The sequence below is a fragment of the Notechis scutatus genome, chromosome 6 (assembly GCF_049901735.1).
Source record: "Notechis scutatus isolate UNSWTSFEM ecotype Mainland chromosome 6, rNotScu1.2, whole genome shotgun sequence".
Classification (NCBI taxonomy): domain Eukaryota; kingdom Metazoa; phylum Chordata; class Lepidosauria; order Squamata; family Elapidae; genus Notechis; species Notechis scutatus.
The window spans coordinates 54,480,694-54,508,446 of NC_142014.1; the positions used below are offsets into that span (position 1 = coordinate 54,480,694).

General features: G+C 38.8%; 1 protein-coding gene across 1 annotated transcript in view; it reads left to right on the forward strand.

The window, feature by feature from the left end:
- The window catches only part of ELFN2 (extracellular leucine rich repeat and fibronectin type III domain containing 2), a 156,206-nt gene extending 131,655 nt beyond the window's left edge, over positions 1-24,551 (forward strand). Inside the window, exon 3 of the mRNA XM_087968344.1 lies at positions 21,129-24,551. Coding sequence (XP_087824470.1) covers positions 21,714-24,128 — 2,415 coding nt within the window. The 5' untranslated portion in view covers positions 21,129-21,713 and the 3' untranslated portion in view covers positions 24,129-24,551. The remainder of the gene's footprint in view (positions 1-21,128) is intronic.
- The last annotated feature ends 3,202 nt before the right edge of the window (positions 24,552-27,753 follow it).

A 27,753-nucleotide genomic window follows, 5' to 3' on the forward strand; every position in this document is an offset into this window, starting at 1 on the left:
CCAGATTCACTTAACAGCCATGTTGTTCATTTAACAAATGTAGCAAGGAAACTCATAGAATGAGGCAAAACTCATTTAACAAGTTTCTCACTTAGCAACATAAATTTTGGGCTCAATTGTGGTCATAAGTCAAGGACTACCTCTATTGAGTATACTGAATGACCATTCTAAACAGAAAGCAAGACTTAGGAACCAATCATATTCTCATTTACCTGGGGATAAAACCCTTTGAGAGAACCAGTTTGGTGTTTGATCTCGACTTACGACAATTGAGACCATAATTTCTGTTGTAAGTCATTGAAGTTGTAAGTCGAGCTGGGACCCAATTTTGTAAAGATTTTTATGACAGTGGCTAAGCAAATCATTGCGGTCATTAAACAAATAAGATGGAATAAGCGAATCCAGCTTCCTCAAGGAATGCTGTCAAACAATTCCACAAATCGCAATCACATGACCATGAGATACTGCAACCAGTTGTAAATGCAAGCCAGTTGCCAGAATTGTGATCATGTGACTGCTGGGCTGGGACAACAATTGTAAGGGAGAGTAAACCACTCTTTCCAAGGCTGTTGTAACTTTGAACAGTTGCTAAATGAACAGTGGTAAGTCTGTTGGTCCAGCCCAACACTGGATTTGTTCATTTGGTGGGAGTAACCAATAAAACACACACAAGTAGTGGAAACCAAAATCCTTTTTTATTCTGTAGAGAAGAAAGAGGTGCGCTTGGGGTAGAAACCACAAATCAAGCACACCAATTTGCAATTTGACAGCATGTTTATATAGCTTCAGGCAAGGAACTTATACAACTGAAGCTATTATTGGTTAATTCAAATAAGCAAGTCCCTAAATAACATCACTAGGCAGATTTCAAGTATATTTTCATGGGGGCTGCATTTCATTATCTAAGCTCTCGGCCTCTGGGCATGATTTTTACTATGTTACTGATGCACTTTCATGACTCCAGTATTTACCAGGTCTTTCTTCCTCCATGACGTAGTTACTTACATAATGGAGAGGTAAACTTTATCAAGAGGTCATTAAGATACTCCATCAAGTTGAGGACTACCTATAATGGTTAAGGTATCTGGATAGAAACTGGGAAGCCATGACTTCTAGTACTGCCTGGACACCAAGCTAGTTGCTGATCTTGAGCTAGTCACTTTATCTCAACCTTAGAAAGAGAACAATGACAAGCTATTTGTGAAAAATCTTGCCAAGAAAACTGAAGGAACTTCTCCAGGAAATTTCTGAGAATCAGACACTATTGAATTTTTTAAAAAACCCAACAACTTTGAAATTTGTGATTTTTTTGATGAGATCGATATAGTCTTGGGTTCTAAATCAATTTTGCTTGTTAATATCTTGCCCTTCTATGGCTGTTGCTTCGGCTTCTTTTTATACCTGGTCCTTGCAAGGCTTCTTAAAGTTGTTTTCCATTGGGAAAATTTGTTGTTTGCTGTTGCAGGTGAACGTTGGTAGAGATGGCAGTTGATAAATTTAATATTTGGGGTCTAAACCTCTCTGATGCCTTCCTACCTGAATTTCATCACTCCTGTGAATGACTGAGGTCTCCCATTCTAACTAGGAAAGAGAGCACAAGATTACATGTTTGCATATCTCTTTATGCATAAAGATTGAAATGTCTACTGCAAGTGTCTTCAAACTTGACAGCTTTAAGACTTGTGAACTTCAACTCCCAGAATTCATCCTCCAGTCATGTTAGCTCAGGAATTCTGGGAGTTGAAGTCCACAAGCCTTAAACTTGCCAAGTTTGAAGACCCTTGGTCTACTGTCATTGGAGGCTTTGAAAATGGGGGAGTCCTGAAGGTACAATGGACCATATTTCTCAAAAGTTCAATGGGGATGACTCCTTTGGTAAATGTTGCCTTTCTACTACAAATACTGCACTGAAATGTAATATCAGGAGTATAGGAAGTTTACACACAATCACATGCCTCACCCAATACTCTTTCAGCCTTTTCTCTTGCCTCACACATCTAACTTCCCTATGTACCATATGTGTGTGTCTTCAAGTCAAAGTTGACTCCTAGAGACTCCCTGGAGAAGTCCCTGCAGATTTCCTGGCAAGATTTCAGAAATGATTCGCCATTGCCTGCTTCTAGGTCTGAGACAGAATGACTGGTCCAAGGTCACCCAGCTGGCTTGATGACAAAGGTGGGACTAGAACACACACTGTCTCCCAGTTTCTAGCCTGATGCCTTAATCACTACACCAAACTGGCTCTCTGATCCCTACCATATACACTCCTGTATAAGCAGAGAATTTTAGGTGCCAAAAAGTATCCCTGGACTTGGGATCAGCTCATCCATGGATGGGCTCATCTGCAAGTATATATGCTGTAATACGTTTTGAAAGTACCTGTATTCCCTGCCTATACACGTAGATAAGGGGTCCTTGGTGGTCTCTGAGCTTGCTTGTTTTCTTGAAGACATTTCATTACCTGAAATTACCTTTACTAATCTTTTCACCAGACTTGGTGGGGGCTACTGTGAGGACAGAGCTCTTCATGAATATATTGCTCCCTCCATGGAAAAAGTGATGCCAATGTGTTTCTGATAACTCTTTGGATGAATTTAGTAATTCCTTCTGATCCTTTCCATCCGTTCTCCTGCTCTGCCATCCCATGCTTTGTTGGTAGTCTCTGCAGAGTCCCTGACTGGATCAAGATAAATATAAATCCCCTTTAATCTTTAATAATGACACTAAAGCATTTTCCCCATTGCTTTCCAAAACAAAAGGAGGTCTTCCTCTTCCTGAATGTAAGGGCTGGAACATGAAAGAAGAGCTTTCCCTCTGGCCCAGCCACCAACGCCCCTCCCCATGCCTAGCAGGGCAGGATTGTCTCTTCTAAAGCTTTCTCCTCTGTTCCATAGTTCCTGTTCCACCTCCATTATTTTCTCTAGATGGGTACCCGCTTTCTCTTTTGCTTGCTTTCTAATGAATTCAGGAGCTAATCACTGTAAGGAGCTTATTTACATGAGTGTGTTGATTGTGTCATTTTTATGTGTGGTTACTTTCCACTTCAAAGGTCGTGGCTTAACAAAGATTTCCTTAGGTCTCAGTGGTGGAATGAGCATTTCTTGTTACACCTCAGGGAAAATCAGGTACTTGAATCTGCATGCACATTATGCAACAAAGATGAGAAGTCATCCTTCAGTCATCAACTCTTTTGATGAGAAGTCTGCTTAGAAGATAGATATAGGACCGAAGTATGTTTGCCTGGCTGTCTCTGTCTCTCTCGCATTGGGTTGCAAACAGAGACCATTCCTTGCCCCTTCCCATAATTGCTAATGGATAGAGAACCAACATGGTATAATAGCACTGGATTGATACTGGAGAGATCCAGGTTCAAAAACTAATTAAACATGAAACTCACTGAATAACTTTGGGCAAATCTGTGCCTCTTAATGTGACCTATCTCACAGGTTGATTGTGAAGAGAAGAATGTGATGAAAGAAAACAATCACATCACCTTGAACTGTAGATGAGATTGGTTATGAATGCAATGCATAATGGGGGTGGTGAGTGAAACCCATACACCTCAACAGTGATCTTATGACTTTACTTTGCTAGTCATTAATTACAGGGAAAATGTTATCAGATCTAAAGTCAACATTCAGAATAATTAAAAATGCACCAACTTAGCAATCAGTACATCTATCACACCTGTTCCTGTTGCTCATTTAGAATTTCTTTTTAATGTCTGCTTTGCTTTAGCCTCTCTAATCTATTTGCTCTTGGAATAATCCTTTGAGGTAGGCTAGAAGGAGTTTAAATAACTTCACCCTAATTTGAAATATGGGTCCCTTGGTGGGTAAACTCAGGTCAATGCTAATTATTAACCTGGAACAAAAATGACGCTGAAACATTGTTGTAAAGGCAAATATGTATACAGAAATTTTACACAGTTTAGAGGAGAGATTAAATGAATAGCAGCGATAGAGCTGATGCTTGTATGTATGTCTAAATTTCTACATTTTTAATTAGGTGGATTAAAAAAATTCAAAATGAATGCTAGTACACTCTTAATTAGCAATTTGCAGTTTAGGACCAAAGGAAATCCCACAGAGGAAGAATCTGAAACCAAGTTTTGGTAATTCTAGTAATATTCTTTTTTCACTGAATGCAGGCTTCAAGAGGTATGTGATATTGCTGGGATGTATAGCCCCAGGGGCAAAGCTGTTTTTGTCTCAAGTGGCAAAAACAAAAGTCTTGCCATCCCATTTTCTACTCTTTGTCTCAATGCCAGAGGGACTAGCATTTTGTGCTAAGTAATGCAGTACTAATTCAGAAGCTGGATTTTGTTGGGTTTATATGCTTACCTTATACCATGCAAATGTTAGTGATTTGAATGTCATTTTATTTTCATTTCCCCCCCACAAATTCATTTCTGGTTCGAAGATTATCTTTGCAGCAAGGTGATAATGTTGTGAAAGTCATTGCAGCACCTGGTTTATGCACTATGAATTCTAATGCTAGGAATGACCGTGAACATATACCTCAACCATACCATTTCATGGTTTTCCTGCCACGTTTGATATCAAAATATAGGCGACAATAGCTGAGCAGGATTTAATACTGCTGATCCCAACTGAGCCTAGTATAGGCCTTTTCCTGGTTTTTTTTCACCATTACTGAGAACACTGGCCTGCCATTTTAGCTAGTGATGTATGTCTTTGAAAACTGGGTGACAGAAATGGATGTTATAAAAGGCCAGTTATAAAAGGCCAGTTCTCCAGTCAGTGCTGCCATTCCTGCATAATCTGCTGCTCAGACCTGGAGATTAGATTCCTTAAAGAAACAGGAAGGCCAATTAAAGAATAGCAATCAGGGAAATCTGGAGTAATAATTTCATTTTCTCAAACTACTACTTTCACTGCTTTTTTTCCCTTTTGTCTCTGCATTGATGATACCCTATAGTTCAGTTGCTTGTAGCAATAAATTTCTAAACCAATAACTTGAAGCTATACTCGGTGGCTTTCTGTATCAGCTATGGCTAAAAAAGCGGGGTCCAGAATCAACTCAGAAGAGAACATTCTGTGTAGATCAGTGGTCGGCAACCCATGGCTCTGGAGCCACATGTACACTTTCATCCCTCTGCTGTGTCTCCCTGTCACTGGTAGGCTCCACAACTGATAGGGCTTTTGGTTAGGAAGGTAGAGGAAAAAGGATGCCCCCTAGGAGGAGACTCTATGGTGGGAGAACTGGACTTCTGGTCAGCTCCAGAATTGAATGGGGGGCTTCCGGTTAGGACCTTTGGGTCTCTTTGAATGTTTAAGGTTGCCGACCCCTGGGGTAGGTGAAGCTGAAATAAATTTGATTTTTGGTCTGCTGTGAGAAAATTTAGGTAGTTCTATGTTCTTGATTTCTTCTTTGGAACCAGTTGAATTAGTCTGATCTTAGTTTGTTTAGTTGTTTAGTTGTTGATATCCCAATAGCTAGGACTCTGGAAAAAGAAATAACTCAAAGGACATAATGTAAAATAATGTGCAATAATAAACAATGGTAGCAGGCCTATAGCTAGAGGTCCCCAAAATCAAAACATTTTGAAGTGAACAAATCAGATCAGATGGGAGTATTTAACTCCTCTTCCAACAGTCACATTCCTAGGACTGGGAATATGGGAATATGGTCACTGGGAATATGGCTGTTATGCAGTCCATCTTTGTTATAGTCAACTACCACATATTGGAGTTTTCATAGATATCTTTCAATTTACAGGAACTCAGATCAAATTTGCATTTGATTCCATCTCCTATAGTCTCATTTTTGTAAATGGAATGAGAATGTATACAATATGCTCTCAAGTTTTACCAATGGTCCAAAATATCAGAGGCTGGGAGACTATAATTTTTCCACCTTCTGATGCCCTCTTTGATGGGTTATTATCAACAACAGACTTATCCCAATATAACATTTCACATGCTAAATAATCTTCCAGGGTAGACATTACCAAAACACTTCCTGATAGAGCTTTGCTCTTCTGGGGAGTCACATAATCTGCAGGTTAGGAGTCCATTCTTAGTTTTCATATCTGTATTTATATATGGAAATGCCCACAAGTAGCCTCCAGTTGAGAGATTGTTTCATCTCAAATGCAGTATGTTTTATTAATAAAACTTAATAAGTCTCCTGCACTTTGTGCCCCTCAAAATCCTTAAGTATTTTCATTAATTTGTAAACCATGTAATCCTTAACTAGTCTTTTTAATTTGTACCCAGTGCTGCCCCTCATGCAAATAATATTCATAGAGCAAAGTGTCATCTCAGCTCCATTCTTTCAAAGTGAAATACAAGGAAGAGCATTTATGCCTTTTCTCCCCTTCCTTAGAATAGCAATGAATGTGCTCAACATTTCTTCATTTATACCCCTTAGCTCCTCATTTTTTCTGAACATTTTTGCCCAGAATGCTGTCCAATCCATTGATGCTTTGCACAAGGAGACTCAAAACTGTATTCAGGAGTGCTTAATCCTTCTTAAGATTTTTTCTTAATTTTTATTATTTATTTATAACTCACCATTGTTACTTTTATAAACAACTCAACGTGATGGGCATTCCTAATAATCTATCCTCCTATTTTCCCCACAGCAACAACCCTGTGAGGTGAGTTGGGATGAAAGAGAGTGATTGGCCCAAGGTCACCCAGCTGGCTTGCACGCCTAAGACAGGACTAGAAGGCATGGTCTTCCTGTTTCTAGCCTGGTTCCTTTACCATATTTAGACTATCCAGAGAAGTGTGATACTTCAAGCCATGATTGTATCCCAGCCCATGCTATGACATTCAGTATACTGAGTAAAGAAAGACCAGTGGGTAGGATGTAGTTTTAAGCACTGAGATCAGTGGAATTCAAAAATGCATTTCCCTGTCCTTCAGTGGCAAATTGCTTCTTCCGAAGGCATAAAACAGAGGATTCCGACAAGTTGAGTTTGGCTTCTGGTAACTTATTGGCCACAACATTCAAATAATTTCCATTGTTATCCTCTGGGAGAGATTGATAGATGAATCGACCTTCTACCCTAATGTGTTTGTCTCTCCTCCAGGTCCTTTTCTTGAGAGACAAGTTAAGTGCAGTGATGAACAGAAAGATACAAACACTGACTCAGCAAAGGGTGCTTTATGCACTCAAGTATATATATTTTTTTAAAGAAAGAAGTCTGCACCATTTTTTAGATGATCAGAATTCTATTTCTTCAAAGCAAGACTATCAGCGTATTTGCTATGGTTGTAAAACTCTCCCAGAAATAGAAACGGGCACTACTCATCCTTGTCACATTGCAGCCTATCGAGGCTTGCTGGCTTCACTGAACTAGAATTTTCACTGTGTCCATTCCCATCTTTGGATGATGGGAATTATAGTCAAAATCCTGGAATTTCCAGACAATTACTGCTCAAAGTAGATAATCTGTCCTGTCCATTAACACGGAAGCAGAGATGACTTTTGAGCAGTAGGAAATGTGGCAGAGCCTTACAACCTCCTTGTTGAGATTAGGCAAGTTTTATCAGCTATGAAAGTCTAATAGAGAAGCTCTTAGCACCATTTATGCAATGGTAGAATAAATGCCTACTTTCTAACGTACACATTTTCTATGGGGCAAGACACCGAAAATTTCATGCAAATGCACATCCCCCTATGCAGTTCCATGAGAAGCAGATCATTTTCAGGGAACTTTGTCAGATTGGCTTTGTCTGCTTGCTTAGACAGGCAGTGCAGACAATATACGGATGGTACCTCTCTGTGTGAGAGAATGGAACTGAGCTTGGTGTTAGAGAAAAGTAGCTGCAGCCAGGCAGAAACAATTTCCACTCTCAGTTCACCAATGCTAAGCTCATACTTTTTCCCCAAAGGGTAGTAAAAGTTTACAGTCCCAGAAACTTGAAGGAAGATGGGCTCATTCATTCATTCATTCATTCATTCATTCATTCATTCATTCATTCATTCCCCCATTCAATTTACTCACAAATATCCAGGCTGGCATTCTAGGTGTCTGGCTAATTGAGCCACACCTTGGTGGTCTTAGGAGTATGTGATCATCCATAGGCAGTCTTACCCCACCCAGGTCCTTAGCCTACAAAAATTGGGGGGGGGGGAGTAGGAGAAAAGGAGAAAACAACAGGCAGAGCAAGTAGTGGAAAATACTATCCAAAAATGTACAACTGTTACAAGCAAGCAAGAGTGCTGTCACTCATCTGTTAGACCACAAGCTACCGTAAGCAGCCCAATGTGGTATGATGCCAGCCTGGGGCCTGGCTTGGAGTTTGTCAACCAGATGAGGAGCAGCTACAATGAGGCAGCACATAATCCAAAGAAGCCCAAGAACCTTTCTATTCTGACCCAGGCTTCATCAAACGTAATTAAACACAAACTTGTTTCAAAAGCAAAACCTATTTTATTTCAATGCTGGGAATTACTCTCATTCCCAGCCAGAACTAATTCATAAACAGTTCCCCAAGATAAGCACACGTCTTTCAGTGCTGTGGAATGCTGCCAAAAACAGAAGTATCCAAATTAATTATAACAGAAACCAACCAAAGTACCAGGAAAAAAAAACAACAACCAGAGTTCACAGAGGTTCAAGGAGAATTCGGAATCTATCGAACTACTTTGCTTCCTGCAAAACTTTCATCATTGAGATCTGACTTTTATCCCTTATGGGAGGGGCCATCCCCTCCCAGCCTTATTCCCGAGTCGCCCATTCTGTCTCAGCTGCTCTTGCCTTCTAGCAGCTCTGAGCACACACGCACTGGGAACAGGCTCCCCTAGGTCCTCTGCTTCACTGCTGCCAGACTCCGAAGGCTCCCAAGGCAGCATCCCACTCCCAGATGGTCCTGGCCCCATCCCTGCATCAGATGCAGAACCCTTGTTCAAGTCGTCTCCAGACTCCCTGACTGGTTCCCGTTGTTCCTCACTGTCCAAATCCACTGCCGTCTGCACCAGCTGCCGGCAAACGACAACACTTTTGGAGGGAGGCAAAGGTTGTATGGCACTTTACAAAATGTAAGACTTTTATTTGTTATATTTATTTGTTATACCATCAAATACTTATTTATTAATTTATTACATTAACTTGCAAGGCCTGGGAAGGTGGAATGAACCCAGGGCAGCAGCCTATTGTTAGGGAAGGTTTATGGCACAATTGTATGCAGCTATCAGTCACACAGTGGCATGTCCATTCTTGGAAAAGAAAGAACCTCGCACTATGCAAACTTTCTTGATTCTTGTTGTTTTTTTTAATTCTAGCATATGCATGCAAATACATAAAGGAAGAGATTAAGAAAGAGACAGGAAAAAATCCTTATCACAGGACCGTCAATGCATCTTTTGACTCTGCACATTTAGTCATATTTTCACATAGTACCACATGGTTTAGGAAGATCTCCCAAATCTACTACAAATGTCATGGCTATCACTTTTGTAGGAGGTTATGCAAGGTGCAATTATTTCATTTATTGTTTATTTGACAAATATATATACTACCAATATCACCATTATATAAAGACATTAAAGGGGAAAAATCTGAGAATCCACAAAATAACTGCTCCAGAGGTTTTTGAAGTGAAATTCACCCTCCACTATATGTGTAGTTGCAACAAACTATAGAGGTAAGGTCTATATTTAACATCACTTAAAGTGATAGAATTTCTACACAATTGGCTTGCTTGTGTTGGAAAGTATACACTGTATTTAATATTCGGTTTTGGCTGCCTTCTCCCACAGTTATGTTTTAGAAATACATCTATATGACGACAATGGGGCATTGAGGGGGGGTATCTGGGGAGGTAGGACCACCCTCCCAGCTGGGCAGAGCTTTGGTCCTATTTCTTCACAATAAGCCTCATCATGTTTTCAAGTTCCTGACATTGAAGTGTTTTCTTTGTATATTTTTAGCTTCTAAGAAGTGACAGCAAAAGAATGGAGCCAGAAGCAGGAGCTGGCATGTTTCCTGGGCAGTGTGAAGGGCATAGGGCTTGTTTTTATTGTTGTTCTGCCAGACAGTGGAAGCTTTACAATGAGTGTGCTGCTGTATTGGTTAGGAAAGGATTGTAGCGCCTTCCCTCCAAACACCCACTGCTCACCTTGTTTTCCTCTGCCTCATCTGGTGGATCATTCCTGGAGCTGGATGATAGATGTATAACAATTACAGGATAGGACAGAGGATGGTGAGGTTCAGGCTGGGTACCGAAGAGTAATGAGTTTTTCTTCCTAGTTTTGCAACCAAAGGTTGAATGAATGAGAAATTTCCTGATGAAGTAAAGAATTAGAGAACACATCTCTTTGGTTTGGGATAAACTCAGTGGTGGGATTCATTTTTTTTTTACTACCGGTTCTGTGGGAGTGGCTTGGTGGGCATGACATTGCTTGGTAGGCATGGCTTGGTGGGCGTGGAAGGGGAAGGTTACTGCAAAATCCCATTCTCTCTCCCCACCCCACTAACCTAACTTTCCAGCTCCATTCTCCTGTGCAAAAGAAGACCCAGCCAATCAGCTGGGACTTTGGAGGCAGAGAATAGATGGGGGTAGGACCAGTCAGAGGTGATATTTGCCGGTTCTCCAGACTACTCAAAATTTCCGCCATCGGTTCTCCAGAACTGGTCAAAACCTGCTGAATACCACCTCTGGGTAAACTCCTATCCTGGAGTCAGAAGGGAGAGACAGAGTAATTTGAATTTGGTCTAACATTCTTTATAGCCATGAATCTAGCACTTCAGGGAATAAATCGAAATGCATTGCTTAATTTAAAACAAAGTTATGTAGTGTTTCAGACAGTGTAGAGAACTGTAACTGATACAGAAAGTTAGAGGATTTAAACTCGAGGACTAAAATCTCAGAGCTCATGTGGTTAAAAATAGAGATTTCACAATATCTTTATTGTTTGAAACTGGAATATTAATCACATGCCTGACAAAATAGATTGAAAGTTGTATTCAGTCACCCCCTCAAACAATCAGCCAGTTCAGGGACCAAATGAATATGTTGAATGACAGAAACAAGGCTGTACCCAAAGTTCTAAATGGGACTGTTGAGGGGAACAATTATATGAATACATTGGATTTGCCACCTACATATTTCATTCATTAGTAAAATTCCTACAGCTAAGAGGTGGATTTATAATAAGGAACCTCAGGTACCATTTTTGCAGCCTAGCACCTTCTTGGGTAATTTTAACCCAAATTGCTTTTGTGCAAGGATGCTAGACATGGAATATAATTTAATATGCAGTTTGGGGCATGGAAATCATTGCTGCTCTAGTGAAAATAAAATTGTATTTTCCCCTATCTGATTACAGGAAAAAGTGTATCTTTAAAAAATACTAAGTTTCCATACCCACCTATAAAATATTCAGGAATCTTTCCAGCATATATCTCAAAATACAGACAACTACATTCCTAAGCTATAGAATAGATCTGAGAAATTTGGCTAACTCTTAACTGTGATGCAAAGGAAAGAGGGTTAGCAATTGTCAAGGTATACTATGAAATATGTATTGAGAAGCAAACTATAAAGGGGAAAATTGCATAAAGTTCCAACACAACATTAGTCACTAATGAAAAAAAAACCATGGAGATAAAATGAATATTTTTAATGAGAAAGAGACTTCCAGAGTATTTTATTTTTTGGAATGTAGATCAGCTTGAAAGGTTATGAACTTGGACAAGGTACATGATGAATCAAAGGTTCACAAATAACAGCTGCAAATGTAACACAGAAAGGAGTGAAAAAAGAAACCTAAAACCAAATGAAAATGAAAAAGAATGTTACTTGAGAGATGGATTACATAGACAAATCAATAAATTTAGAAAGCCAGTAAGGTTTTTAAATGTTTTTATTCTTAGAATTCTGCAATTATTTGTTTAATAGATCTATCATTTCTTATAGTTATTCTGTCTCTGCCTAATGAGTACTGTTTGGGTCCAGCTCCTCCATATCCTTCAGCATCAATCAGACAATTAAATATTGAGAGTTTTGCAGTGATAATTCAGCACCAGAAAAATAAACACAGATGGCCGATGCTTTATTTAACATCTTTATAAACATAAGTAGATTTTACAAACCAGTTGTAGAATTCTCCAACATGGAGCAAACTCAAACAGAAACATGTTGCAAGTTAAGAGCAGAGCTCCAGTCTTCAGCAAGCAAGTTAGCTTCATCTTCAATAGACAGACTCAGAGCTCAAACATAGCTGCAGAGCTTAACACAGCTGCAGAGTTGCAGAGCTTAATATTAGAGCCACACCTAAGCTACTTTTAGTTTCAGTTTCCAGCCTAGGCTACTTCTACTTTCAGTTTCCAAACTTTCATTGGCTGATTTAGTTGCTATGCTATTCATTGGCTGACCTTGTTACCAAGCTCTATTCCAGTTCATGAATATACTCTGACATTAAATCACATGACTTCAAACCATTTTGCAGACCACTATGAGCTATGATAAATCTTCACTACCCTTCTGTCTAAAAGATTGTCCCATCCAGATCCAGCTTAACGTTCACTAGTTGCCCATCAACAGCAAGCACTGGGAGGGCAGGTTAATAAAGAACAGAGGATATCTCGTCATAACCTTTTCCATGAGGTTAAATTGTAATACATGCCTGTTGAAATTAAAGTAATTATTTCAATTTTGAATATCTGCCCCTAAATTAACATATGCAAAGTCTATCCAAATGTGTATTTCCATTTCCATTGCAAGTTGACAGAATGCTGTCATTTTGCCTTTTGCTGTTGCAGTTTTCTTCTACTCCCTCCTCCTCCTCCTCTTCCTCCTCCTCCTCCTCCTCCTCTTCTCAACTCTGTTCCTGGTTATTGAATATTCAACTGCCTTTTTCTCCAGCTTGATCTGTGATCCTTTAATCCAGCTGCCCTAGAAATTTTAACAACCCAGATCAGCTCAGATCTTTCTGTGCACAGATTAAGTCAAATTCCTGAAAGGTTTGCATTCTTCTTTTTTCTGCCCTTTTTTCATTGCCCTATTTTTACCCTTCAAACAATTGTACTAGGATTATTTGTTTGTTTATGAGATGTTTAGGACAAGTTTCTATGAAATAAATGAAGGCAAAGGAATTCCGATAAATGTAATAAGGTTGCTATTAATGAATACCTTCATTTTATTCTTAAAATTTCCTCTAATATAGATTAGTGGTACATTCCTATAGTCAGTAAAAATCAGAACTGCATTTGTACTAGATGAGATCTAGTGAAACAGTATTCTAAATCTCATTATTTTCCAGCCTAATGTTCATTACATCTTCTCCTGTTCCTAAATTTTATACCCGAATCTACCTTTTCTTTTTAAATTAAGAACATTAACCAATTTTAAATAAAATACATTAGGCAAAGTTCTTTGAGGGCATCTGCTTATAAATGGGATGTACATCTCTGTATTAATATGTTGCATATACATTTTACAAATTGCAGCAGTATTTCACAGTGTGGTATGAACAAGGGAAAAGCAGCATTATTCACATTGTGTTATGCATGTACTTGATTGAAACAATATTGTCCCTTTTCTGTTTATGTTCATTCATTTTTGCAGTCTCTCTGGAATATTTTAAATGACATTCCCTCTAGGCATCATTCAAATGGTTCCTTAGAAAATCTGCCAGCACTGTATTATTATCCTGGATCATGTGACTCTCAATCAAATACACAGGCCTACTATAAACACTTTAGAGAGTAACTTGATTGTACCCTTGGGCATCCTTACTTTGTGGATTCTGCTGCTCACACATTGTTGATGATGCAATACATTTTTTTTATCTCTAACAATTAGCAGCAATAGAGATGTCCATGGAAACCCAGGGGAAACAATAAAGAATGGACTTATTCCAGAAACAAAATTGTGATAAATGCCCTCATATCATTTTTATATGATTTTTTACTGAAACTTTTAAAAGAGAAGATTAAAAACTAATACAAAATAAGGATGAAAAAAGAATTTTTTTTAAAGAAAATAAGAAAAAAGGTACAAAGAAGTGGCTTTGATATTCCTCAAAACAGTTATAAGTGCAATTATATTTTATCCCCTCTCTTTAAAGTTATAATACTCTTATTTATATGATCTATATTGTCATTTTTTAAACAAGGTAATTTCTTAACTTTTTTAAGCATGATAAAATGTTCCTTCATGTTCACATTTTCAACATACATTCAAAGCGCTTGTATTTATTCTAGATAATTTCTCCGACATCATACATCAACAATGCATCATTTTATAAAAATCATCTTTCAGATCATAATCTGACAAACTTTTTAATCACAGTTTCCCATTTGTCAATCTGTATATTGTAATCAAAATTCTTAGCCCTCTTTATCATACATTTTCCAACCTGTGCATCTTCTGTTTCATATTTCAACAAAGGTGTGTACTTTTTACCAATTACCTGTTCATCTTCAGTGCATAATTACTGTATATTTCAAATTCTGTCTTACTGTACATCTTTTTTTTTGACCATTTTGAGTCTTTCTGATAATTGTAAATGAGAAATCCATATAACTATATCCTTCTCATTGAGCAGGGGCCCTGAGTCTAGGAGGATCCTCAGATTGGGCTGTGCATCTGTCTGGGACAGTGCAGCTCCATTCAGCACCAAAGATGCCACAGCCCTGAACCCAGTAGTCCCAAAACCCAGAGCAATTCAATCACGCCAGAGCTTAACTGAAGCCTGTTGTTTCCCATCCAGATCCTCACAGCATCCAGACACCAGACAGCATCACTTAATTGTTGATACCTGAAATCAGCACACTGATGAAACCTCATCCCATGGAGTTGAATCAACTCGCTTAGTGGCCTCATGTAGATGTTAAAAAGGAGAGGAGAGAGGAAAGAACACTGAACTCTGTGGCACCCATACAGTAGGGAGTGGACCTCTCCTTCCCAATTATCATCAACTGGAATAAGAGCTGTGGTCATGGCACAGTTAGAATGTAGAATTGCAGGCTAATTCTGCCAACTGCTAGCAGTTTGATTGTGAGTGGCTCAAAGTTGACTCAGCCTTCCATCCTTCTAAGCTTCATAAAATGAGACTCAGATTGGTAGGAGCAGTATGCTGACTCTGTAAACTGCTTAGAGAGGGCTGTAGAGTACTATGAAGTGGTATATAAGTCTAAATGCAATTGCTATAATTGCCAAAGGAAAGAGGAAACCAACACAGAGCCATGCCACCCACCCCCATCCTCTGAGCCGATCCAGAAGTATATCTTGGTTGATGGTATCAAAAGTCACCAAGAGATCAAGTAGGGCAAGGATGGATAAACTATCCCCATCTCATCCAGGCCAGAAGTAATCCAAAAACATGACCAATCATTTCTGTAATGGAATGGCTTCTGATATCCTCCCAGCAATTATATAAGTACAATTATATTTTAACCTTTCCCTCTAAAATTCATCACAATATTTTTCCTTTTATATTCTATCCAGTCTAGTCATCAAAGTCATAAATCACAAGTTCATTTTTTTTAACTTTTAGGCAAAAAGTCCATAAGATATTTCCAGTCAATTAATGCAAATAGTGTTTTATGTCTAATCAAAGAAGATAAATCATCCATCTCGGCAATATCTCTCAGTGTTACCAATCATTCCTCCAACTTTAATATGGGCAGTGTTGAATCTTTCCATCTCTGTGCATGTAACAATGTTGTTACAGTAATCATTTATTGAAATAATTTCTAACTGTTTATCCATTAGTCTAAAAGGATAAGTTCTGAATATTGATCTTTAAAATCCTCTACAGTATATGAAACTATTTTTAATTCCATTTTTAAGCTTTTTAAATGTCCACCAAACATGATAAAATGTCCCTTTGTATTGTTTACATTTCCAGTATACATTTGAAGCATCTTTATACATTCTAGATAATTTTTTTGGTGTCACATACCAACAATGCATTATTTTATAAAAATTCTGTTTAAGAAGATAACACAATGTATTTATTTCAACCCTTTTAACCACATATTTTCCCATTCTTCCAACTGTGTATTATAAACAAATATATTCTTTAACATGTCAGTTCTTTTTTTAATTTTTCAATCTAAATCTCTGTTTTTTAATAGTAAAAATCATCCTTTTTAACTTAACCCATCTAAATGTAATTTTCTTCTGTTTAATTTTGTCTGTTAGGAAAAAAAAATACTATGTGTAGTATTTCATTTAAATTTTCCCAAAATACAATTACATCTGTATTATCTATCTAGTATTATAATTAATTACATGATGTCTTCTTTCTGACAAAGTGCCTGGACAATTTCTTAAATTTGAAAAATGTGTATTAATCCTACATACATTATCTATCTCTGTGTCAGTGTCATCCTCCTCCAAATCCATGAAATTAGAGATTTTATAATATTTTCTGATCGATATCTTCTTCATGTTGTGCAGAATTGCTTTAAAGCTTAAGAAAATTCTTTTTTCTCCATTCCAATAATATTAAATTGTTCAAGTCTTTCTCCATCTCTTCATTTATAACTTCTGTCTTACTTTCCAAAACTTCCACTTTGTCAGTAAATTGCTTTAAATCTCCAATCAGTTGTCTTACAGATGATTAACTTATTTCATCTTTTTTATTCCTGCAAATCCTATTTCTATTTCCTTTTAGTCATTCAGTCATCTTTTGCAAACTCTTCAAACATTTTTGTAATAAATCTGGTGAAATACTCTCATTTGTAATTGTTCTTGTAGTGACCATTGTGAGAAAATGGACGTACGTTGATTACTTTGATGAGAGGTAGGCTTCTGGAGTTTTTTCCCCCTGTTTTGCTTCATTCTATCTTTAGCACTTTACTTCCAATTAGCTCTCCATAGTTATGGTCTCACAGTTTAGCTCATGTTATCTTGATCTTTTTGTTTCGTAAAATCCACTAATTAACTACTGTTCTTAAACAATCAGCATTCCTGCAAAAGTCCAGTCTTTTAGTCTAATTAATTTTGCTATTTTTAAAGGCACTTTGTCAGAAAAAAATGTTTTTTTTTTAAATCACTGTATTCATAATCCATTTAAAACTTTATTGGGTCACAAACTTGTTAAACCTTTTGCTTTTAAATTAAAGGCTTTAAATAGCATTTCCCCCTCTTCTTAATTTCAACAAGAAGGTATTCAGTCTTTGATCATCACTACCATTTGGAATACTGTATACCTCCTAAAGTAATTAAGTCCAAAGATGTTTAAGAAAGTGAGGCTTTTGCTGTCAAATGTCCAATTAAGGTCCACAGCAACTAAGGACATGTTATAAATCCCTCAGTTTCCAATCTGTTCAGCTGAAAATAGACCAAAAGTGTCTCAGTTCCCATGATCTCCTTGCAAGAAGGTCTTTCAAGAAGAGCAATCTCAAAATTCTTTTCTTATCTCTGCAGACATTTTCATCAACTGGTTCCAGGCCAGGTGCTGTCCCTGGCTGTGGAGCTGTTCACAGGGATGCCTAATCCACCATCCATCCTTACCTGGAAGCCATCATATTTGTTTTGATTCATAAATCATCATGACTTCTGAAGAACAAAGACTTAGACTAGGTAGTTAAATAAGAATAGCAGAAAAATTCAGCAGGATCAACACAAAGACAAAGCAAGGTCAACATTCTGAGTCACACAATGGCAACCAAAAGCATCCAAAAAGCTCATAAACAAGGCAAGAGGGTAATGGCACTCTTCCAGTTGTTCCTAGCAAGTAGTTTGGTACTTATGAACCTGAAGGTGTTATATACTCATCAAGCCTTTGATACACACCATTAAATTTAAATAGTTGGCTAATCAGATCTTTGGTAGCAGTGAATCCCATTGTTTCAAAATGCACTGTATAGAACAGTCTGTGCTGTTCAGACAGTATATAGTTAATTAGGAATTGGGAACTGTCCCCTTAAGGGAATGCCTCATGGTAAATGTAGTTAATGCCTCATGGGAGATGTAGTTCATATCATGTGGTCACATCTGTAATCCTGATTGGTCACTGAATTGACCTTTGGTTGGGTTGGGGGAGTTTCCTTTATTCTTGCTTGGACCCCAGCATTGTACTGGTGTCTTTCCCCTAGCTGTATCATTATGGGATGAAGATAACCATATTTTCAAACTATGAAGACGACTATGCAAAGATTGGACATTAGTTGAATCTCAACATAACTGTGAGTTATACCTTGAGGATGCCTATTACAATCCAATAAAGAAATTTTGTATGGAAGCCTTTGTAGAGTTTATCTTTTCCTTTTATTAGTTTTGAATACTTTTGCTTGAATTTTCAGTGGTTCATAGCTCTTTGAGAGAGAAAGAAAAAACATCTGTCTGATCTCATTTTCCATCTGTATCTTTCCCACATATTCATGGCAGAGTAGTTCTAGCATAAATATTTGGTAGCCCCTTAATTATTTTCAATGGGGTATTTTGCACTTTTTTTCCAAACTTAACAATATCCTTCTTAAAGAATGGTATTCAGAATTGTGTACCATATTCTAAATATAATTATATGTTAAATTCATATGAGAACATTATTATTATATTTAAATTTTTCTTCCTAATGATACATAGCACTAAATTTGCTTTTCTTTTCACTTAAATACTAGGTTGACATGTGCATTGCACATCTAAAATTCCAGGATTTCTTTCCTTTTTTTTGAAGTAATAACCAATTGAGACCAAAAAGAGAATGAGGGAGAGAGGCAGCATTAGTTTAGTGCAATGATTAAGGCAGAAAGCTAGAAACTGGGTGATTATGAGTTCTAGTCCCATCTTGGCAAACCAGGGTGAACTTGGGCCAGTCAATCTTTCTGCATCCTAGGAAGGAGGCAGTGGAAAACCACTTCTAAAATCTTGTCCACAAAATTGCAGGAACTTGTTCAGGCAGTCATCAGGAGTCAAGGCTGACTCAAAGACATATGTCCACATGTACGTATACACTGAAACCAGTTAAAATTCCAGACTGGAACACGGTAGATCCAGCATTGGTTCTTGATCTGGAAGTGGGGGTGGGAAATGGAAATTTCTGAAAGCTCATAAGGGTATTTGAAGAAGTACAGGTAATTCTTGACTTACAACAGTTCATTTAGTGACTGTTCAAATTTGCAGCAGTACTGAAAGTTGCAGCAGCACTGAAAAAAGTGACTTATGACCATTTTTTACACTTATGACCATTGCAGCATCCCCATAGTCATGTGATCAAAATTCATATGCTTGTCATCTGACTCATATTTACGACAATTGCAGTGTCCCGGGGTTATATCATAACCTTTTATGATCTTCTGACAAAGTCAATGGGGAATCCATATTCACTTAGTAACCACGTTACTTACTTAACAATTACAGTGATTCACTGAACTGTGGCAAGAAAGCTTGTAAAATGGGGAAAAGCTCACAACAAATGTCTCGCTTAGCAACATAAATTTTGACCTTAATTGTGGTCGTAAGCCGAGGATTTACCTGTATCCATGATAGAGCAGTCAACAAATTAATATTCAAGCAATATTGACTTTTAAAGACATGGCAGCTGAATTTTCTTTAAAAAATATTACAAATTGAAAAAAACAGAGAAGACACATCCTCCCCTAGAATTGTTTTTTTTTTGTTGTTGTTGTTGATAGCATTTTTGTTACAGGCCAGGTATGAAGTTATAGACAAAATATAATGGCATCTATGTGTGCTTTGTAATGATGAAAAGAGAAATCTTCACCAAATGAACTTGTTCTATGATATGAAAACATGGAATAGCAAAGCAGCAAAAGCAGTGAATGAATCCTACTCAAATCATGCATTTCTCTCCTACTATGCTGTGTTTATATCAGAGACGGAAGTAGATATATTGAGTTTTCTGGTTAGTTTATGGGGATATGTAATACCACAGCAAGGAACTCTAACTCAGGAATTTGTTACAATAGCCAAATGTTTTCTCCATAATAACTTCATAAAACAGGGCAATTGAAATCAAGAAAGGTAAAATAAATGTCGATTTTTTTGGTGAAGAAAAATATGTTAGGAGCTTCAGTTTCTCCATTAAAAACAAATTCCTATATATCTTTACAATTCATCATTTTCCACCATGTTCCAATTGGTGGATATCAGGGTTCTATCCACACCATCTCCCATCTATATCTTGCAAACGTCATGGATCATTTCTGATCTATATAAATTCCAATTTGTTTCTGCACCTTGTAGAATCTTGTCTGTTTGTTTGATTAAAAAAAAAAATATTCAGGCCTTCCATATGTCAAATTTAGCACCAACATTCTACACTGCTGTGAGTTGATTATCACTAAAGTATGAAAGTACATAAAAGTATGAAAGTACACACAGCCCGAAGCTAATGAGTGCGGAAACACTTCTGTAGTTCACATGGATAAAGCATTCACTCATTAATGACAGTGTTAGTCTTTCCTTTGAAGGGGAAGGTTAGCCCGAAGGATAACTAATTGTCTGTGTTAACACATCTACTCTGGGCCTCAGTGTGCTGTGACCATCACAGCTATACGTTCCTCTCTACCAATTAAGGTCCTGCTTCTCTATAGTCCACACTAGCCAGAAACATCTCCCCCCCTCCCGGCACCCCCTACATACACATACACACCAGTGTCTGTTAAAGTGAGAGAATTATTTTTAGAACCAGAGCAGTTGTACAACAAATAAATTGTTTATCTGTGTGCGTCAAAGAAGAAAATATTTAGATAGGAGCCTGATTCATATATTTTGTGTGTTTGTGAGTGTGTGTGCACAAATACACAACTGAGAGATGAGGCAGCAGAGATGTTTCTTTTCAGGAACAGCTGAAAATCCTTGTTGGAGGAAGTGGACAAATCAAGCACTCAAAATATAATTTTAGATCCTTTTTTTTTTCTCCTTCTCACATATTTCCATAGTCCATGTTCTCTCTAACTGCCTCTCCATTACACCATAGAACTGGAGAACAGCCTGGCTATCAATGGTACACACAGTTAGGTTACCAGTTAGGTTACCAGGATTCCTTTTGCTAAAATGTACTAACATAGTAGACAATATTTATTCCATTCACCCCCTTTTCTGCCTTCATTGCTTTCCACTCCGCTTCTCCTTATCCTTGTGGGACTAAGAAATCTAGATGCCTTTTTTGATGTTTCAAAGCTTTCCCTTTAATTGATAACCCTTATTTCTTGTGTGTTTCCTTTCCAGATTTCAGCGACAGATGGATCTATCTCTTTCCTTCTCCCTTTTTCTTCCCCTTTCTCTTTCTCCCTCCCTCCCTCCCTTTCCCTCCCTACTTTCCACTCCTCTCTTTACTTTCTTTTTAACAAATTTGATGTGAAGTTCTGAAGCACTTTGAAGAGGACTGAGAGAGAAAGCGGAGGAAGCAGCTGCATCCAGCTAGAAACGTTCCTGACACCAGGGCAGCCCTGCCTTGAACATTTAATCACATCATGCTGTTTTTGAAAGGAGGGTATAGAGGAATCAGACAAAGAAGATTTGTTGTTGAATATTTGGCTTTTGTTTGGCTTTGAGAATATACTCACACACAAATATATTTCCCTCTTGGAGTTCAACATTTATCCTGATTGACCTCAAGAGCCAATTCCGTTTCATTGACATCTGTCTATGAAACCAGGCCCATAAGATGATAGTGGCATCAAACAGAACTGGGGTATTCATGCCCTTCAGTTGTTAAACATCAAGGGCATTTTTGCTGTTTTGATTTTTCTCTCTCTTCATTTTGGCGGTGAGTTTCCTCCTTTTTGCCTACAGGGGCACTGGAAGCCCATCATGCTCCGTCTGGGATTCTGGGTGGCCACCCTGCTCCTTATTTTGGCTCCTGGGATAGTCCACTGTGACTGCTGGCTGATCGAAGGAGACAAAGGCTATGTGTGGCTTGCTATCTGCAGTCAGAATCAACCACCCTATGAAACTATTCCCCAGCATATCAACAGCACTGTGCATGACCTGAGGCTGAATGAGAACAAACTTAAGGTGGTGCTCTACTCCTCTCTGAACCGCTTTGGTAATTTGACAGACCTGAATCTGACAAAAAACGAAATTTCCTACATTGAGGATGGAGCTTTCATGGGCCAGACAAATTTGCAGGTGCTGCAGCTGGGCTACAATAAGCTCAGCAATCTGACTGAGGGCATGCTGCGTGGCATGGGCCGGCTTCAGTTCCTCTTTGTGCAGCACAATCTGATTGAGGTGGTTACCCCCAATGCTTTCATGGAATGCCCTAGCCTCATCAGTATTGATCTATCTTCCAATCGTCTCAGCCGGCTAGATGGAAGCACCTTCACCAGCTTGAACAACCTGATGGTATGTGAACTAGCTGGGAATCCCTTCAACTGTGATTGCAACCTCTATGGCTTCCTCATGTGGTTGGTAGCCTTCAACAATGTCACAAAAAACTATGATCGCCTTCAGTGTGAGACTCCCCGGGAGTTTGCTGGTTATCCACTTCTGATGCCTCGGCCACACCACAGCCGCAATGCCATCACAATTTTCAAGTCAATGTGTGGGGATGGAACCTTTCCACCCATCTCCAGGATCAGACCTACACAGTTTATAACAGATCCTCAAAGGGATCCAGATGACAATGCTGAAAACTCAGGCATTAGCCCAGGGGACTTCCTCTCTGTTGAACCTCCAGCGTCTTCCACCACTGATTCTTCCTCTAACCCCAGCATAAAGCTCCAGCATGTATCCATCAACTCAGCTGTTTTAGTGGTGACCATTCCATTCCCTTTTAGCAAGATGTATGTTCTGGTTCAGTACAATAACAGCTATATATCTGATGTAATGACTCTAAAGAAAAAGAAGGAATCAGTCACTCTCACCTACTTGAAGGCTCACACAGATTATACCTTCTGTGTTGCTTCAATCCGCAACTCCAAACGTTATAACCACACTTGCCTCTCGTTTGCCACAAGGAGTAAAGGGAGGGAAGAGCCAATACCCAGTACATCCACCACTACCCACTATATTATGACCATATTAGGCTGCCTTTTTGGGATGGTTATTATTCTTGGCATTGTCTATTATTGCTTGAGGAAGCGTAGGATGCAAGAGGAAAAACAAAAATCTCTCAATGTTAAGAAAACTATTTTGGAGATGCGCTATGGTTCAGATATTGATACCAGTTCAATTGTACACCCATCACAGAAATTGGGAGAACCACCAGTCATTCCTGTCTCACGGATGTCCTCTCTTCCATCCATGATTGGAGAGAAGTTGCCTTCATCCAAATCTATGGAAACCGGCATGGAAACTCCCAAGGTCACCACAAAAGGCAATTACATTGAGGTTAGGACCGGTGGTGGGGATGGGCTGGACAGGTCACAGCGGGATGATGATCTGCATGAACTGGATAATGGCCAAGGTTCAGCAGCTGAAATCTCAACAATTGCCAAGGAAGTAGACAAAGTGAATCAGATAATCAACAATTGCATTGATGCCCTGAAGCTGGACTCAGCTTCCTTCTTGGGAGGAGGGGGTGGTATTGATTCTGACATGGCTTTTGAATGCCAGTCCATACCAGCCAGTTCTTCTGCTGGGTTGGAGCGATCAAGTTTTCTCTCTCCACCATATAAAGAGAGTTCTCACCATCCCCTGCAGCGTCAACTTAGTGCTGATGCTGCTGTGACAAGGAAAACTTGCAGTGTCTCATCCAGTGGCTCCATCAAAAGTGCTAAAGTTTTCAGTCTTGATGTACCTGATCATCCTCCATTGAGCAAAACAGATTCCAAGTACATTGAGAAAGGAAGTCCACTCAACAGTCCTTTGGATCGTCTTCCCCTTGTGTCCCCAGGTGCCATCCACCACTTAGAAGTGAAACCTTCCTACCACTGCAGTGAACACCGGCACTCCTTTCCAGCCCTCTACTATGAAGAGAGTGGTGACACTTTAAGCCAACGGGTGTCCTTTCTTAAGCCGCTCTCCCGTTCCAAGCGGGACTCTACATATTCTCAGCTCTCACCTAGACACTACTTCTCGGGCTATTCCTCCAGCCCAGAGTACTCTTCCGAGAGCACCCATAAGATCTGGGAGCGTTTCCGACCTTACAAGAAGCACCACCGAGAGGAGGTCTATATGGCAGCTGGTCATGCCCTGAGAAAGAAAGTCCAGTTTGCCAAGGATGAAGATCTGCATGATATCTTGGATTATTGGAAAGGTGTATCTGCTCAACAAAAGTTGTGACTCCCTCATTAAAAGGAAGATAAATCGACCATACAAACAAATTAACACCCTCCCCCACCTGACTGTGGAAAAAAAAAACCTGACAAAAGAAACTGAAACCATTTCTTAAAGTTTACAACAAAAAAAAAAACCCTCAACAGGAAAAAAAAAACCTAAGTGAAATGAAGTGTTTCTATTGTGTTACAGGGACCACTGTTACTCCTTCAGATGGTGGGGAGGAGATTTTTCATTGTATTCTGTGGTAAAGAGAAGGGGATGACTGTTAGAGGAGCTACTGGACCTGTAGGTAGCAGAGGCAGGAGGGGAGGGATGCTTATCAGGCATAGACTAAGACACTAACCATCACTTTTTGGTTACTTTTATTTTGTTCCAAAAAAGGAAGTGGTTTTACTCATTCCCTGATAAAAGTGAAGGGGAGAGTGATTACTCTGCTTCTATATCCTTCCCTTTCTTTCCTGTGCTTGCCAGGATTGTTTCAAACAATGCTCTAGTCTAGTGCATGGGAGATAATTTTCTGTGAGAGGTTCACATAAAGCTGGAGTAGCATTTCAGTCACCTAATTTTGTGTTTGGGGGGCATTTGTCTAGCAAATGTGCATTCAGCCCACTCTCCTGTGAGTGGGCATGCTTGACCTCTGGGAAAGGTCTACATATTCTCAACATGGATGGGCCACTGAAATATTACCTCAGTTGCATTAGCACTGATCATGGAACAGGTTGAATCCAGATTTAGTCATGATGGAGCAGGCCAAGTGCATATATTTGAGACTATATTGGGATTCAAGTCACTGATGCTTGTGCACTTATGGCAACATTTAAAAGATCCCAAAGTCAAGTCAAAGATGTAACACACATTAAGGTTTCACTCAGGATCTTCTGTGCTCTCTATTCTGTCAATCTTTGTTGAGATTTGTGCATGCAAAAGCAAGAACAACATCTAAAGCATTCTTTGCCTATCCTCACATGCTCAGGATTGTCAATTGCTGTAGGCTGATGCAGGATATAATTTTTCCTTCATTGGGGAAAGAATTGTGAGATGAAGCAGATACATTACAGAGTCTCTGTATTTTCTATGCCCTTGTTTGTGAGGAAGGGAGAGAACAATAGTTCTCAAGGAGTATCCCCACATTTCAGTAGAATTTCAGTTGTCTTCCAAGAAAGTGAATTATACAGTCTGGCCCTGGCCAAGAGCAGATGCCAAAATAAGAGCTTGAGAGGAGACCAGTAGCTGCAACCCTTCTTAATATTTCAAGGAGTTCTAACTCCAAACAAACCTCACCATATGGACTTGGGGAATAGCAAACAACTCCTTCCCAGGATATACCGTGCTCCCTTACAGGACTGAGTCCATTTTGGCTCTTTCCCTGAAAATAACTGGCTGTGATCCATGACATTCCATGAGGAAAACATTACACCTCACTGCTAGAATTGGACCTATGTGGTAACAAGATTGAAAATAATAGAATGCTGCAGAGGCTGGGAGGATACAGCTTGAGATGATCTTGCAACAGAAAAATGCCCTGGGAAAAAGAAAAAGAGTGGATTTCTTTGAGAAAACATTCAGTGGTTAAGCTAGATAAGGTAATGCATAGTAGAATAACAGACTTGCCAACAAAGCATCCAAATTGCATATGGATGGGAGGAAGGTATAGATATCAGTTGATTGCATTGGTTGGCAGACCAGGTTTGCCCGTTTTCCTACCATCTTGCTGACATCATCTCTTCTCCATGACTTAGGGTTGATTTTTTTTTTTTTTTTGCAGCTGCTGTATTCCAGTTCTGACCACTATATTTCCTTATATTCTTGGGTGAACATACAGCAAAAAATGCTCCAGAGCCAGAGGTGAAGGAATGAGTTCTCATGAGAACTTCAGTCACTATAGTTGAGATTGATTAGTTAAGGAGTTGGCACAGAGAAGTAAATGTGGATGTGGATACCTACATTCTGACACATTCATGTTCATAGAGAGAACCATTCTGTGGTGCTCTGTTTTATTATAAAGATTGAAATTATTATTTTACTAGAAATAGATTGGAGTAAAATTCAGTTTAGATAAGGTGCACTTGGCTCCCAATTAATTAATGGGGACTTAAATCATGGCTAACTTATCCCATTGATTTCTATGGTATCAAAATGATCTTTTCTTGTATGAAGAGAAAAGAGGCTCCATGTTTCTAAATATTTTTATAGCCTTTTATCTCTGATTTGATAAACTTTACCATGACAACGGATGTGGTATATCCTTTTTCCACTACTCACACCTCTGCCTTGCAACAAAAATTCATAGGTGCAACAAAAATGCATCACTAGTAGATTATCCTTCTCCCCTGGTGCTGACCTATCTCAGAACACACCAACAAAGCACAAGGTGCTACAGCCACGGAATACATTAGCTATTTGTTTTCAATGATTAACCTCACTGGGCAAGGACTTTCACAGGAGAAAACTCTTCTCAAAGTATTTATGTTGGTAATATTGCCCTCTGAGAAGAGCCAAGGGAATTCTTGATTCAAGACCCAAATTGATCCACTTCCTTTTCATTGCAAGAAAAGAAATATGCTTCCCAACTTTGCACACTCAAACTGAGGATGGATGGGTGCCTTGCAGTCAAACTAGCCTGTCTTTATCTTGCAAGATTTCCTCTCCCCAATTGTTGTTCCTTGCAGAAAGACAGTAGTAGGAATAATATGTGATGCTGGGTGACACAGAGAAGTAAATCAAGAAGCCAACAGTGTAGCATACATGGGAAAGGAGATTCACATCCTTTCTTGGGAAAGTTCCTTCCTGAAAACAGTCAAGAAGTTGAAGAGCCATTATTCCTGAGTGGTCAGGGGCAGATACCTTTCCTTCATCCTAGCCTCACTTCTGGTAGACAATATGCTTCAGCAACTATAGGAGAGAACCCTTCTCTTTACCCAAAGAGTGAAGACAGAAAACTTAGTTCAAAAATGGAAATGCCAGCCTTTTGTTGGTTTATATTAACTCTCAGGGATTCATTTATAATGAAACCAAGTGAGAACTGTGATCCCAGAAAATAATTCTTGTGATATTTTGTGAGGAATCCAATGAAGGACCCTGAGATGTAAAAGTAGATAATAGTGGTGGATTCCAAAAAACAAATCCTAGGAGCTGAGTCTTATATGGGATCCAGCTGTCCTTTCTGTCAGTAAAATGAACTCTAAAAGTACATCCTTTGTAGTCTAGGATAAATGTCTGGAATATATATATTTGAGGTCTATCTGGGATCCCACACCTGAATACTTTGAAGGGAAATACTAAAAACATGGGCTGTGAGAAAACCTTGATGAATCCTAAATAAAAAGACTATATTAGGATTCTTTGATAATTCAGGAGGCATGCATTTGGAAGGATATTAACATCCATCCTGGTCTCAGTGAATTTATTAAGAAATTGATGACATTTTTCACAGCGGTTTTGCATGCCAGCATGTTCCTGTATTGTGTGCTGTTTTGTCACACATTGATCACAGACTGGGGGATTCTTGTTCAGTATGATGGATGGGTTGGCTGTAGGCAAGCACACTAGGGCTGTAGGTCATCACATGGTCCTATCCTCAAGTAAGTGGGATATCTTCCCTGTGGCTGTGTATTTCTTCCATGCTTGC